This window comes from Bubalus bubalis, chromosome 17 (genome assembly GCF_019923935.1).
Source record: "Bubalus bubalis isolate 160015118507 breed Murrah chromosome 17, NDDB_SH_1, whole genome shotgun sequence".
Lineage (NCBI taxonomy): Eukaryota > Metazoa > Chordata > Mammalia > Artiodactyla > Bovidae > Bubalus > Bubalus bubalis.
Window position 1 is genome coordinate 13,888,575 of NC_059173.1, and position 16,481 is coordinate 13,905,055.

General features: G+C 36.3%; 1 protein-coding gene across 3 annotated transcripts in view; it reads right to left on the reverse strand.

The window, feature by feature from the left end:
• The window catches only part of MED13L (mediator complex subunit 13L), a 280,163-nt gene that overhangs the window by 120,619 nt on the left and 143,063 nt on the right, over nucleotides 1-16,481 (reverse strand). For 2 of the 3 annotated variants that reach the window (XM_025267579.3, XM_025267578.3), the window contains exons 3-4: nucleotides 15,611-15,695; nucleotides 2,587-2,670 (exon numbers count right to left, since the gene is read on the reverse strand). In XM_025267579.3, coding sequence (XP_025123364.2) covers nucleotides 2,587-2,670; nucleotides 15,611-15,695 — 169 coding nt within the window. The remainder of the gene's footprint in view (nucleotides 1-2,586; nucleotides 2,671-15,610; nucleotides 15,696-16,481) is intronic. The other variant, XM_025267580.3, reaches the window with a different exon arrangement.

A 16,481-nucleotide genomic window follows, 5' to 3' on the forward strand; every position in this document is an offset into this window, starting at 1 on the left:
AAAAAAATATATTATTAATCGAACTCATGAAACCTAGTCATCAATATATTCTTTTTGTCGCCACTATTAACAGTTATTTTAGCTTACTTAAAATATGCAGTGTGTTAAGTGGTGCTTTTGATCTAAAAGTATCTATATGCTAGTATCAGTTTACTTAATATTTAGAATATTATTGTTTACAGTATGTTCTTTTTATTTGGGTCTAATGATATCAAATTAGGGAATTCCTAAAAATATTAATTTGTACATACAATGTATTTAGCATTTGCAGCAAATTTTCCTCTCCATTGGTATTAAACTGGTATGTACTAAAAAAAAGGAAAAAGAACAAGAAGCTTAAAGAAGATTAATTTGTTCTTCTTATTTCTCAACTAAATTATAAACTAGTCATATAAATTAACTCATTTAATCTTCACAATAATCCTCTAAGATATCATTATCAATTCAATAACAGCAAAAAATATAAGTTCAACTCAGAAAAACTAAACAACTTTTATAAAAGCAAATAACTTGTAAAAAGAGGTGTAGGATGTGATACTAACTCTTCTAATCCTAAATGATCTCCCCTACAGCACTACCCTATCCACCCAAAATGACTTAAGCACTGAGATTCTATTCAACATCCAACAAGATACTTTATTTTCCACTCAGAGAACAAGAGTGAAAAAGTCATTACCCCTAATAAAGTTTTATTATACCATATGCCAAATTTTTTAATAGAATCTTTGCTTTGAAATGTTTTCTAATCGTTAACACCTTCCAAAATAGCTTTTTAAAAGTATCAATATTTCTACACAAAAAGCTGCACAAGATTCAACCACAACTATAAAGTCTCAAAATAATAAAATAATTTACACTGCTCAGAAATCAATAGCCTCCCAGGTACACAAAATCAGATATCCAAACATATTACATGTATTATTTACATCTGGTTTGCTCAAGTTAGGAAGACTCTGAGTATCTAAATACAGTGTAAAGATATACAAGCTATAAAAGAAGTACATCTGACTGTTAAACATTATTTTTTATATTAAAATAGTAATTGCTACTCCTTCAACCACTCCTATTTCTACATTTAGCTACAATAGCTACTCCTATTTCTACATTTCCTCTTCATCCACAAATTCCTCACAAATCATCACACAAATATCTGTACCTTTTGGTCAAAACTTTCAGGACTGGCTCAGTTAATTCATCAGAGACCAGTTGTGAGAATGTACACTGAGCATGGAGAGGCGCGCTAAGGATGGCAAAGGAGAACCTTGCACTAAAGCAAGACCATGCATCACCATTCAGACTCTCCAACAATAAAAGCCCAAACTTTAACCAGCAGGAAAGTTAAGTCCTCTATAAATTTAAAGAAAAAGCTAAGATGAATTATGTCCATGAAACATTCATCAGTTAGACAAAATCAATAAAAATAAAAGGAAAATGAAGTTCCTCTCCATCATTCAAAGCATCTGTAAACAGAATCACACCCAGACACATTAGTACCTTTTTTATAAAAATCATTATCCTTTTTCAGGCAAACTTTGACACCCACAATACCTACTACCTACTTAAACACAATTTTAAATAAATGCTAAGTGTACTAAAAGGGGGGAAATATTTCAAGGAAGTTAATGATGATTTGGCAAAAAGAAAAAGAAAAGTCAATCCCTAATTTATCTGATTTGAAAAATCCCAATTTTCATAAATTAGGTTTAGTTAATAAGGAGATTCCACAACCATTTAAATCAAAGCTTTATGACATACAGATTGGAGAGAAGGCTGGTATTATCAGAAGATGAGGCAGAGTAGCCAACTGAAATTCTGGCCAACTAACCAAACAACTGAACCTTCCACAAGGGCTTCAAGAGCTCCTGTCTACAGCCACTAGCTGGTACCCTTAGCTTAGGACAACTTCAAAGATAGTAAAATAGAATCAAGACTGTGTCCTCAGTTCTATAAAAATGAAATAATCACCAACCTCCCATTAAATTCACACTGTGTTCAAAGGAAACTGAGATAAATATTAGATTTTGATGGTTTTGGATTTTGATTCTGGCTTGATTGATCTAAAATTCCATGTTTGTTTAGTATCAAAGACTGCCTTTAAAGCCTTGCATATGATACATGATGGTTAAAAGTTTAGGACTGTTTAGATAAGTAATTCCCAGTCCTGGTCTGGCAACTATCAAGAACGTGTTGACCAACTTTTAAGGGGATCAAACAATTCTAAAAAAACTGTCACCATTTTAATTCACTTGACTATTGATGTAAAGTTATGCCACATAACACTTTAAGGAATAAAGATAAATTAGAATAATGAGAATAACAAAATAGAGTAATTCAATTCCAAAGAGTGTGGCTATAAGGAAATCAGACATGGGTTACCAATAATTTTTCTAGCTGAATTTAATATTCCACAAAAACTTAGTAATAGAGTATTTAATAAAATGTGATCCAGGAATCTGTTTCAAACATCTAAACTATTAACATTATTGGAAAGTAAATAAAAGCTGCTTCCTCCATTCATCTCTTCTTCAAAGATAGTTGCAGTCAAGCAAAAAAAACCAAAAGACCAAAAGCAATGCAAAGACTCACCTTTTGTTGACTGGCTTTTCATCTTTTTCATAGGGTCGGACAAACCATTTCCCAATCCTAACGAAGTTCTTATCCATTAGGCACCTACAATAATTATATCAAGAATACAGTTTTAATAACAAATTAGCAAGTCACTGAATCAATAATCAGATAAGATCCACCACTGAAAATAAAACCATTACCAATTAAATTGGCAAAATGTTTTCTCATCACTTAAAATTTTTACACTATACTAAACTGAAAGAACTTTCTGACTTTGGGCACAGACTTTCATTATATATTATTCTTACACATTAAAAAAAAAAGAATTAAGTTGAAAAATTCCTGAAGCATTTTACACTTCTGAATTACTTCAAGTTCAATCACACCTCTGTGTGACTTTAATTCTTCTGTGATCAAGAATGTTGGGAATACATACAGCATTTCTTATGAATACCTCAGAGAAATTCTTCCAAGTGTCTGATGCCCTTTTTTCCAAGTTTTAATGCTGGACTTGCTTGGTGTGTGGCAGTCAATTCTTTAGCAGGGATTTTGGTAACAAAAGCATACCAGAGCCTCTTTTTTTTTTTTTTAATTAGAGGCTAATTACTTTACAATATTGTATTGGTTTTGCCATACATCAACATGAATCCGCCACAGGTGTACACGTGTTCTCTTCAACCAGGTACTTTCCTTTTGTAGATATGGTAAAGCACTTCATTATGGCTTTGCCAAAACAAACAAACAAACAAACAGAGGAACTGCAGTCATTTCTTCACTAATGAATATTTGCTTTCTCCATATCTAAATTGTGCCCTGCTTCAGTTTTCACACCACTTTATGTACATTATTTTCCCATGTCAAGTCACAGGGTACTCCTTCTGAAGACATGTTAATGGCAACTGAACTCAACTAATACCAAAAATGCATACAATTCAACCGAAGTGACAACAATACAGATAGCTATGACCGAGTTCACTGGAATACAGGCAGATGGCAACTATATCATAACTGCCACCCAGTCAACTGTGAGCTGCCATCATTTGTAAAGAATATCCCTGATTTTGAAAATATAAAAATGTGGGAGAGAATGTGCATTTTGAAATTGATGAAATACAGTAATCTCTAACACTATTCAATGAAATGATACATATTTTGTAAGAAAACCTGTCAGAAAGGAAGATGTAATTCTTCTATACAAGGTTGTACCCACCAGCAAAAGAGCTGCACAGCAATTCTTTATTGAATATTCAGGCAATTCTGCACGTGGCTTTTGCCTCTGTAATTCCCACTCCATCAAGGAGGATGGAAACAATTCAAACCTTCACCAAACTCATTACAGATTAGATGCCTTAGTAAATGGCAATAGTTTCTGTTGGCCACAATGTAACTCCCTGTGGGCAGAGCCAATTTAAAACAGTGTTGCATCAAAAAGCCACTGGCTTCAACTAGCATTATTTTGAAAACTATTTCTACAACAAACTTCCTTAATTTACAATGAAAAAAAAAAAAAATCATTTTCAAAGTAACCAGACTGTTCTAAGATTATAAATAAACTTGCTTTTTAGGATTAAAGACTGTATGACTCCATTAAAGTTAGAATAGAAATTGAGGAAAACCCATAAGATGAAAGTGCTCAAGAAGCAAAACTAAAAAATAAAATTAACAGTTTATTCTCTAGTTAAGGGACTTAATTGCATTTTTTAGGTAGATGACATATATCCTGTCACATTCATGCAATTCTTTATTCATTTTTAAAGTCCAAGTTTATCTTGTAATTGATTAATGTTTCTTTATTCTCCAAAAGCTATTACTAAATTGAAGGTATATCTTAAAATCAATAATGGAAAGCAACAGGACATGTACAGAGTCACACCAAACATTAAACACTGTCTTCTACTGACACTCATCCTCACTTACTAAATACCATTTTTAAATACTATATTCATTAGCTTATAAGTCTTAAAGGTCAGAATTCAAAAAACCCATTTGTTCAATAACAGAGAAAACATGAATTTACAGTTTATGGAAAGAAAAAACTCCAAGGCTTTTGACAGTATAACATCTCTCATTAAAGAGGACAACGTGTAGTCTGTTTCAAAACCCTTGCCCTTCTATGAAGTAAAAGCAACAACTTCTATTCACAATTTTCATTCCAGCACAAATGAGGGACTGGAGTGGAGGAGCAGCAATGCACAGCCCAGGACAAAGGCAAAAGGCAAAAAGCTAATGAAAATGCTGAGGGTCTACTCTGTGCTAATACATCTCCTGGAGTTTCCACTACAGATCATATTTCTTTGTCAGGCAATGTCAACAAAAGATTATTACCACTGATACACAAAACAGCCATGGAAAGAACTGCTCCTTCAATCCAAAAACATCTGGTTCCAAATCAGAGTCATAAATGACTTATGTGATTTTTCAACCAATAACCAGTGTCTACGTGATCAGTGATTTTCCTCGCACTGGAAGGAAAACATGAGAATGCACAGTTGCACTGGATGAAGCCATGTTTTTAATACTGTTCTAGATCTGTGACTGCCTGCCTGCCTGACTTCTGCATAAGGGAGCTATCACAAGTAACCCTGTCACCAGTGATGTGACAGAACGTTAGCAAAGTCACCAAGTACCTCAGAGAAGGCTGGGACCAAATGAGTGAAGATGCTGAATGTGCTCCCTCTCTATCCTCTGACTCCCAACTCAATAGAGAAGTACAGACATGCTGTTAGATGTAGAGATGGGTAAAGAAGTTTCTTTTTAGTCAATGAACAGGTTAAAAGAACTCAGCAACTATCATTATTAATTTTTATACTCCACAATCTCTTAAATCTCCACTATGACTGATCCAAAAAACAATCTCTCACACACACACACACACACACTCTCTCTCTCTCTCTCTCATAAACACACACAGTGATACACATGAATCCTTCAAGACTAAGCAGTACAGAAAGTATTTCCATCTGGAGTCTTGTGCTTTATGCTATGGGAGGAACTGTGAGAAGACATGTGGCTCTGCTAAGAAAGACAGTTCTGCCACCTGACTGATACCTGGAACTATGCTGGCTCAGTAGCAGATAATATATTGAGATACTAATAAGTCCTTGCTTCTCAATCATTTTGGGGTCATTATTCATGTAATATACTTTGTATATTTGGAGTTATGATATGCAATATGCTTTATGTTCTGCTCAAAAGTAATAGGTGCTCAATAAGTATGTCAGAAATGAATGCTATACGCTGAGTATTTTCCTATTCACAGTTTAATACTGAAACTCCTCTTGTTTGTAACCACTAATCAGGGGCAACCTCACATTGTTATTTGAATTTTCTTGTGTGTATGTGTTTGGGGCAAATATATATATTTCATTTCCTTATAGCCCATCACAACTCACTCCAGACTAAAATCATAGTGGATACTCAATATGTGGAAAATTAGATCAGATCAGATCAGATCAGTCGCTCAGTCGTGTCCGACTCTTTGCGACCCCATGAATTGCAGCACGCCAGGCCTCCCTGTCCAGTGTTAACAAATGTTTAGGAATACTGGCACTAGTATTCATATGCTTTAATTATACCTGAAGAACAAAATTAAGCTTTTTTTTTTTTAAAGAGAGAGAATGCTGTGCTATGGCTCAGCTGTGTCGGACTCTTTGCAACCCCATGGACTGTAGCCTGCCAGGCTTCTCTGTCCATGGGACTTCCCAGGCAAGAATACTGGACAGGGTTGCCATTTCCTTCTCCAGGGGGTCCTCCCAACCCAGGGATCGAACCCTTGTCTACTGCGTCTCCTGCACTGGCAGGTGGATTCTTTACCACTGGACCATCTGGGATATCCCAAAAGAGATAATGCTAAGATATAAAAACTACAGTATATCAGAAATACAATTTCCCTCTTTTATACCGTATTAACTTTTATTCTTTTTGAGAGACAAAATTTATATTTAAGTTGACAAATATGTAAACCTAGAGATATACCTCATCTGCCAAAAACTGCTTTAAATCAACGTTACAAATAGTGCTAAGAATTTCTATCAGTTAACCCTGGCTATCCACTCAGTAATCCCACTCATTATTGTTGAGATTTAAAAAATTACCTTACTACTAAAATATGACAAAATTCTGTAAAGTAGTACAACAATGTCTTAAAAGATCACAATGTGCTTTCAGATTTATAAAGTGTTCTGTAAGTAATATTCTAGCTAAGTATTTCTTTTTGGAAATAATCCCAAGTCCCCTACTACCTCCCTAAAAATCACTATTTCAAGAAGAGAAGAAACAGGAGCCAAAAAATAAAAAAGAAATCCAGTTGTGCGTTTGTGTACACATGATTCTGCATCATGCCAAATGGTTCTAAATAATTACATTAATTGACTACAAGAACAACCTGACTCTGAAGTTGGCAAGCCCCAATCTCTAATCCCACAACCACGGGCAGACTTGACGTAAGATCACAAGAGCCACAGCGGTAACCACAGCATAAATCAGCAATCCATTTCCCAGGTAGGATAGCTGGGAGGTTTAGAAGGGAGCCAACACTGGCTGCTGCTCCTTCTGAGCCCTCATATTCCATAGGTACTATAGCTTTCCTAGATATACAAGTCCAAGCATAGCATTCCTCCACCACATCCTCAACTGAACTGCCCCTTCGTGCAATCTACTTACAGGGCTGTTCAAATACACCAAATTTTATGTAACTTCATACCTCACCAGCATTAGTCTTCACCTCAGCAGCCCAATCTATATCAAACATGTATGCAAAGAAGTATTTTCCCAAGAAACTGCAGTGCTCCCAATTCCCAACTAAATAAAAGAAACCCCATTTTTGTGACTCCATGGACTGTAACCTGCCAGGCTCCTCCATCCATGAGATTTCCCAGGCAAGAATACTGGATGGGCACCTATTCCCTTCTCCAGGGGAGCTTCCCGACGCAGGGATTGAACCCAGATCTCCTGCATTGCAGGTGGATTCTTAACCATCCGAGCCACCAGAGAAGCCCAATTTAAGGTTAAAGAAATCTTTTTCAACGGATCCCTTCTATCTTTCGGGTTCCTACTGTGCCCGAGTGGATGCTGTCTCCTCCAACCAAGTAATCCCTATTATTTACATCCTCTCCAAAATCTCTGTAAGGCTAAGGCCTTTTGTAGGACTGGCCTAACCTGAAAAGCCCATTCTACAATAGTTTCGAACATTTAGTGTCTGATCCCACTCTCTAACCACACAAATAATAGTAATACATTTATATTTAAAATTTAAAGTCTTAATCCTTTCCCAGTCCTAAAAATATTAATAAATATTTTAGGTCTAAAGCCTTAGGTCTAAAGCCTCATCTTTCTACTTGTTTTAAAGAACTCTACACTGCAGCAATTCAATAAAATGAGAATTTATTAGTCATTTCCTGCTCTAATTACATTTATTACCCCAGGGCCCTCAAGGTTGCAGTGTTACATCACCATTTCTTCAACTAAGGCTGTACTACTCACTATCCTCTACTGAATGTATTTATCATTTTGAAATATATTTATCATTTTGAATTACCATGTCCAAGGACCTTGCTCATCTGCCCTCTGATAATCACCTCTACTGGATCACAATACCATAGGGTATTGAAAGCTACTAATTTACAAATGCAATGTTATTTTTATCATATAATTCTAATCCTCTCCATGTTATTTTTAATGTCCTTTTCCAAATTGAGTATCTTCACTTAAAATACCAACTCTTGGCAAACTTAGAAGCGCCAGACCAAAGGCAATTTTACAGCTGTGTTATAAACTTCCATGGGGGGAATATGCCAACAACCATTAAAAAAGCAGCACCAATGGATGACTCGGAAGAGCCATTATGTTTTACAAAAATCAAATACCCACAGATTAAAGTCTCCCTAAGTAAGCATGGGGGCTTCCCAGGTGGCTCAGTGGCAAAGAATCCTCCTGCCCATGCAGGAGACTCAGCTTTGACCCCTTAGTCGGGAAGATCCCCTGGAGAAGGAAATGGCAACCCACTCCAGTATTCTTGCCTGGACAGTTCCATGGACAGAGAAGCATGGTGGGCTGCAGTCCATGGGATCAAAACAGAGTCGGATATGGTTTAGTGACTAAACACCACCAAGAAGTAAGCGTGGACTAGACAGAGCACAATGGCATCAAAAGACCCATGTAATCTTCAACTGTGTGCAAACCAATGATCTGCATTTTAGAGGAGGGAAGGGGGCGGGATGGGGGGGGGAAGAGGGGAGAAAACCCAAAAAAAACCCTTTCCATCAAAATCAGCTGTGTTTAATTCTAAAAGCTTAAGAAAATTAAAATTAAAGTATACTACCACATATACCCACACATAATTGCAATTTGACAGCATCATGGCAGGATTTTAAGTATGTCTTCAAAGCTACAAAAGCAAGATTTTCCTAAGTCCCATATATGGTGCAAATCACTGAGGCAATAATAAAAACTCTGGGTGATATGAACTACACACATTTCCTGAATTTGTTTTAAAAGCTTTTCAATCAAATGCTTCACTTCATTTAAACAGTTACTTGGGAAGGTATGGTACATTATGGAAACTAGACAAATTATAAGAGCAACAGCCATTATATCTGTAATATTAAAAATGCCAAAATGAAGAAACGTCTGAAAAAAGACTACAAGTTTTTGTTTTCCAAAATTTATTCACAGCTAAAGTACTTTAGTACTTTTCTATGAATGAGGAGTGTGAGACAACCTAAACCTAAAATACAAAGTGTAACCTTTGACAAGTTCATTAGAAATACATACAGAAACCCTTATGAAGTGGCAAAGACTGATTAAGAACAGTTTGAAACAGAGCATTACTTTAAAAGAGAGTGAGCAGGCACAAAAAGGTGAGGTACAGTGGAGTCAAGTCAAACTGGCAGAGATTCTATAGGAATAAAAAAAATTAATGGTATTTTATTATTCTAGTCATTTTGCCAAAAGGGATAACTGCACATTAAGAAAACAAGCAGCACACTTTCTCAGAAAGGAGGAAAAATAACAATGATTGTATGATATAAAACTTAGAAGGCCTACATACTTTCAGGTACTGAAATTGACTCAGAAATCACAGGTGAAGAAAATACCAAAAGAAGCCAACATGGTCAAAGGTTTTAAAAACATGTACACATACACCAATAGTTGTGTTTCAGAAACGTATCTGGTTTTAGTAATATAACTAGCACCTGTTTGGAGGATAATTCTTGGAGAAGAGCTTAATTAAGAGACATGGTAGACTGTATCCTTTTCCCAGTATGTGCTACCCTTTCCTTTCCACTGACATCAAGCTTGGCCATGGCACTTTGATACCTCTCAGTGATAGTTAATACTTTCTCACTCACTGACTTTAAGCTTGGTGGTAAATGTCCTAGTCAATGAAATATAAGCAGAAATGCCATGTACCACTTCTGAACAGAGGCTTCAATGGTCTATTACGTATTTTGCCATTGCTCTTTGCTCTTTACCAGGAGTCTTTGACAAGGGGTGCCCCAACCGTATAATTCCTGCCTGGAGGGAAGAGGATACAGAGAAGGGCTGTAGTAAACGACTCACAATGGACAAGAAGCGTGAGCAAAAAATGAACTTCAACTGTCAGAAGCCAGTAAGGCTTTCAGATCTTTCGTTACTGCAGTGTAACTGAGTCTAACCTGATTGACTGAAGTTGTTGCTGCTGTTGTTCAGTTACTGAGTTATGTCTGACTCCGTGCAACCCCATGGACTGCAGCACACCAGGCTTCCCTGTATTTCACCATCTCCTAGAGTTTTGCTCAGATTGACTAGAGAGGCCACTGCAATACTTCATGAAACACCCATGAAGTCTTAAATTAGGCCAGTAGCAATAAAAAATGAAGAGAATTGGACTGACTAGAGGAAAACCTAAAAGGCTGAAGGAAAGGATGAGGATATATATAGTAAAAAATATATAAGGATATATAGTAAAGAACCACAAACAGAAAAAATAATTAACTCTGTGTGTGCACGCTAAATTGCTTCAGTCACGCCTGACTCTTTGCGACCCTATGGAATGTAGCCTGCCAGGCTCCTCTGCACATGGAATTCTCCAGGCAAGAATACTAGAGTGGGTTGCCATGCCCTCCTCCACGGGATCTTCCCGACTCAGGGGTTGAACCTGTGTGTCCTGTGATTCCTGCATCACAGGCAGATTCTTTACCACTGAGCCACCGGGGAAGCTCCAAATTAACTCAGGGGACCAAGCTAGTGAACAGGCCACTACAGGGAAGCTGGACTGATGAATTATATACAACCCTCAATGAACAGAATCAAGATCATGAAAAGAAAATTACAGGGATACAGATTTCTACTCAGCATAAGAAACTTTGTAACAGTGAGTACTCAGAAGATAAAAAGAATTCCCTTGGGCAGCGAGGCTCACATAATCACAAGTACTCAAGGAAAGGACAGATGACCACATTAACAAGGATATTATAGAATGGAATTCCATAATTAGCTGGGTAAATAGACTATTAATGTTGTGTCCAACTGTAGCAACAGTAACATCAATACTTCTGTTAGCTAATATTAATAGCAGTTAACCATTTATTGAGCTCTTTTAACAAGAAAGTTACTGTGCTGAGGAAACCAGCCCTTCACCCTTTTATAGGTAAGGAATAGGAATTCAGGTGACTTAAATCGTCTGCCCATGTCATATATAATTGGCAAAGCCAAGACCCAAAATATCTGAAGACAGGCAAGAGATGGACTTTGAGAAATGAGTGCCATTGGAAAGACATATAAAATTTCAGATATGTTAGCTCCTGTCTGACGCCTTGATGGAAAATGCTCTACAGTAAGCAGTAGTGAGGTGGGTTTTGTTTTTTTTTTCTGTTTGTCTTTTTTAATACAGATGACACAGGCCAAATATATACAACATACTGTATGCAAATACAGAAAAGTTACAGGAGAAATGAGTAAATGAAAGATTTACTCAAGAGTAAATGAAAAATATTTGAAGTCAAATTACCTTAGAATTTAAAATCTAAGGAGTTCCCTGGTGGTCTAATGCTTAGGATTTAGTACTTTCACTATTGTGGCTGGATTCAATCCCTGGTAGGGTAAATGAGATCTCACAGACTGTGCAGCACAGCCCAAAAAAAAAAAAAAAAAAAAAAAAAAGATTAAGAAAATCTCTACATAGTATCACTCTAGTATTATCTAAGCACTTATCAACAGTAACAAGGAATGAACTGATCTCACTCTATGTGAAGTTTACAATGGGACCTTAATATCTGTAATGAAATTATGTTTTATGCATCACTGCAGTGACCCATCATTCTGTACATACTAGCAACCATATAGAAGATCCATTTATATGACTACTGCTAAGCTGTGACAGCTTCTCAAAATAGTTAATGGAATTACTTTTTAATTAAACAGTTTTGTATGTTAAAAAAAATTAAGAGAAGAAATAAATTGTAGGAGCTTTGTTAAAATGCAAACTGAAGGGAAAAAATGGTTCAGGAAGCACAAGTACCCTTCAAGTGATACATTCTTTGATGATGCATTTCAATAACTTCAGTTTTGGCTTTCATGCTAGAAACTCTAAACATACTCAACCTGGGAAACAAGTCAATCTTATCTCAATAGAAATGGAGAGACAATCTCATCAAAACAGAAAGTCAATCTTCTCTAAATAGAAATGGAGCCCTGGTGGTCTAGTGGCTAGGACTCCATGTTCCCAATGCAGGGGGCCAGGGTTCAACCCAGATGCAGCAACTAAAGAGTTTTGTGTGCCTGCCGCAAAGACTTGTTGAATAAACAACTTAAAAAAAAAAAAAAGATGTAACAGAAAATTGTTCAGAATAAGATAGTGAACTGTATTTCAACAAATTTAGGTTGTAAAGAGAGAAGTAAGTTACAGCAAGTGGTCTAAGCTATGAGAAGAACAAAAGGGCAAGTATGTATTGGCCAACCCAGCTTCTGCTGACAATGAATAAAGACAGCTAAAAACAACCATGCAAAATGCTTCCCTGTCTCATGAGTAGGGTAATTTTCATTCACAGAGCACAGTTAAAGTTTGATGAAAAGAGAACATTATTTTAAAGGACAAAAAACTATTACAAATTTTCAAAAGAATCTCAACTCATCCATTCTAATAGTAGGAAGGGAGCCAAACAGCATAATTATTCATTATTTTCTCAAAGAAACACTGTTTTCTTTGCTTCAAAATAAACTTATATTAGGATCCAAATCAAAATATGCCAAATAATACTTTATGGGGAAAAGGAATTAAAAATTACTGAAAACAGGTCACGTATTAAGTGGAAGGCATCATATACATTATCTAACAAAAAGTCAAAATGCATAGTTCAGTTCAGTTCAGTCACTCAGTCATGTCTGACTCTTTGCAACCCCATGAACTGCAGCACGCCAGGACTCCCTGTCCATCACCAACTCCTGGAGTTCACTCAAACTCATGTCCATAGAGTCAGTGATGCCATCCAGCCATCTCATCCTCTGTTGTCCCCTTTTCCTCCTGCCCCCAATCCCTCTCAGCATCAGAGTCTTTCCCAATGAGTCAACTCTTCGCATGAGGTGGCCAAAGTACTGGAGTTTCATCCTCTATTTAATTTAAAGGGAATTAACTAAGACTTAAGAGAGGTCAAGGCAACTGTCCAAGTAACAAACCCTGAAACCAAACCAAGATCTAACCCAAATTTCTTCAGAACTCAAGCTTTATTACGTCATACTGCATATGACACAATTAACTTTCTTATAAAATAAGGAAGTTATTTCAAACTGACCTAGACTACATTTTCTAAGCAGTTATATTGTAGCACTATAACCCTAGATAATAGCTGAGATAAAAACAAAGGTACTAAAACGCCCTTTCAGTTTTGATCACCTAAAAGAACTATATATAAACTCGGGGAAAGAAATACAAAGTTTTTCCCATAGAAATTCTTAAATAGCCCATTCTTTCTCTTCTCTCTCTCCCCTTAAAACACCATCCAGAGCCTGGGACATACTCTTACATGGAAGTAAAGAAGTGCTCAAATGAGGAGGACAGGTCAAAAAACCACAGGAGCCATCACGAAGGGACTTCCCCCAGACAAATCCAGAAGAACTTACACATCAAATTAAATGATAATAATAAACTATAATTCATTGAATAACCAGGAACCCCTTTTTTTCCAAAATTATAAAGATAAAAAGATTAAGTGAGACAGATAAATGCATAAATCTATGGAAGAAACTGAAAATCTTTTCCTTACAAAAGAATGCCAACTAAATAAAAATAGAAGGAATGGTACATTTGAAAATTAACATCAGAGTCACATAGTAATAAATGATATACAAGAACCACCAATAAAGCTTAAACAAGTGATTTAGATTTTGATAACAAAAAGGAACATTACACAATTGTATCTGATCACACGAAATGCTGGGATGGATGGCTCACAAGCTGGAATCAAGACCGCCGGGATATATATCAACAACTTCAGATATGCACATGATACCATTTTAATGGCAGAAAGTTACAGGAGAGTGAAAAAGATGGCTTAAAACTCAAGATTAAAAAACAAAGATGATGGAATCTGGTCCCATCACTTCATGGCAAACAGATAGGGAAAAAGAGGAAACAGGGTCAGATTTCATTTTCTTGGGCTCAGAAATCACTGCAGACAATGACTGCAACCATGAAATTAAAAGACTCTTGCTCCTTGGAAGAACAGCTAAGACAAACCTAGACAGTGTATTAAAAAGCAGACATCACTTTGCCAACAAAGATCTGTATAGTCCAAGCTGTGGTTTTTCCAGTAGCCATGTATGGATGTGAGAGTTGGACCATAAAGAAGACTGAATACCCAAGAATTGATGTTTTCCAACTGTGGTGCTGGAGAAGGCTCTTGAGAGTCCCTTGGACTGCAAGGAGATCCAACCAGTCAAACCTAAAGGAAATCAACCCTGAATATTCACTGGAAGGAATGGTGCTGAAGCTGAAACTCCAATACTTTGGCCACCTGATACGAAGAACCAACTCACTGGAGAAGAACGTGGCAGTGGGAAAGACTGAGGGCAATGGGAGAAGGGGGCGGCAGAGGATGACATGGGTGGATGGCATCACTGACTTGATGGACATGAGTCTGAGCAAACTCAAGGAGACAGTGAAGGACAGAGAATCCTAGCATACTTTCAGGGTGTTGCAAATAGTCGGACACGACTTAGCAAGTGAACAACAATAACATTGGATCTGGCCACAAATTACTTATTAATTTCAAAGACAGAAATAAGGATCATAGTTAACAAGTCCTTTTCTATGGTGTCACTACTGAAAAAGTATACAGTAAATCTAATCATGAGGAAAATATCTCAAATTGAGAGACATTATATAAAACATATGGCCTGAATCCATCCAAATGTCAATGATGACCCCAAGGGGAAAAAAAAAAGGAAAAGTTAAGGAACTCTTCCAGATTTTAAAATGACCTCAGAACTAAATATAATGAATGATTAAGGGCTAATCTCGGGGAGGCATGCGGGAGAGAGGTTAAGCTAAAAAGAACATAACTGGGACAGATGATAACAGCTGAGTTGAACTACAGATTAGATAATGGTATTTTATCAATGTTATATTTCCTATGGGCTTACATGAGAGGATGTCCTTGTCCTTAGGAAATGTATGCCTAAATACTTCAGAGTTATAAAAAATGAGTCTCAACTGTGCAAATGACGTTTCAGGGAATAAATCTGAATGCACTCATGTGCACGTACAACACACACTGAGTGCAAAGTTGGGGGTGGGTGAGAGGGTGAGGAATCACATGAAATATAAAGCAAATTGGGCAAAAGAGAAACTGTAAGTGAATCTATGTAAAAGGATATATGGAGTTCTCTGGGCTATTTCTAAAAATTCCATAAGTCTGAAATTATATCAATATTTAAAAAAACCGAGAAGTTTATATAAAATTTCATAAAGTTGTATGTGAAATGTTTTGAGAGCTACAGGAACCTTCTGAGTATCTAGCATTACACTAGGGTGTCAAAACCACCATGCTGCCGCTCCTTCTCTTACCTTTCTAACAGATTGTGGATCGCTTTGAAGAGCAGCGTCCGACATTCATAGGAAAGGCCATTTTCCCAGAGTCCTTCTTCCACAACTGAAAACAAAACAAAACAAAGCAAAACAAAAAAATGAACCAGTAAGCAGGGCATCCAAATAAAAATAAAAGAAACTTTAAAAATATTTTTCTAAAGCAAAGTTAATGAGTTAATTTAAGTAGATGAACTTACATTGAAACAGAAAATAAGTTCAATCCTTGCCAAAAGTCATAAAATACTTATGTACAGAGGGAATAATGTCTCAATTTTAAAGTTACTGAAACATGGGCATGGCACATCCCCCTCACACAAAGGTCTTACCAACCTGCCTCTGCAAAGTCTGAAACCATCCAAAAATCTCAAATTACTCTTTCTACCTAATAGTGTCTCAAAGATTAATTTTACTGAGGTTCTACTTAAAATAACAAAATGGCACAGATTAATACAAAGGTAATCATGCGTATTTTCAGAGAGAAAACCAAAAAAGAAAATCCAAAAAAAAGGGACATTACACCAATTTCTCTAAATGTTTTGAAAGCAGGTATCTGAATAGGATTTTTAAAACATGGTTTTAGGGAGAATGTCAGAAAATTAAATCTTACTATAACATCAAATTCATTTCCTGAACTCATAATTTCATTAATGTTTAACATTTGGCGAAGTTTTAATATGTTTAATATTTGCCTTTGAAATATGCTGCAGGATCACTTGAAGAGCCGCAAGGACCTTTAACACCAGAGAATCCAACAGACCAACAATATACCTCATGCATTCCTAACATTCTTTTCATATGTAAAAACTATAAAATGCCTGAGAGAAGATAGCTAATTTTCTTCTAAATTACA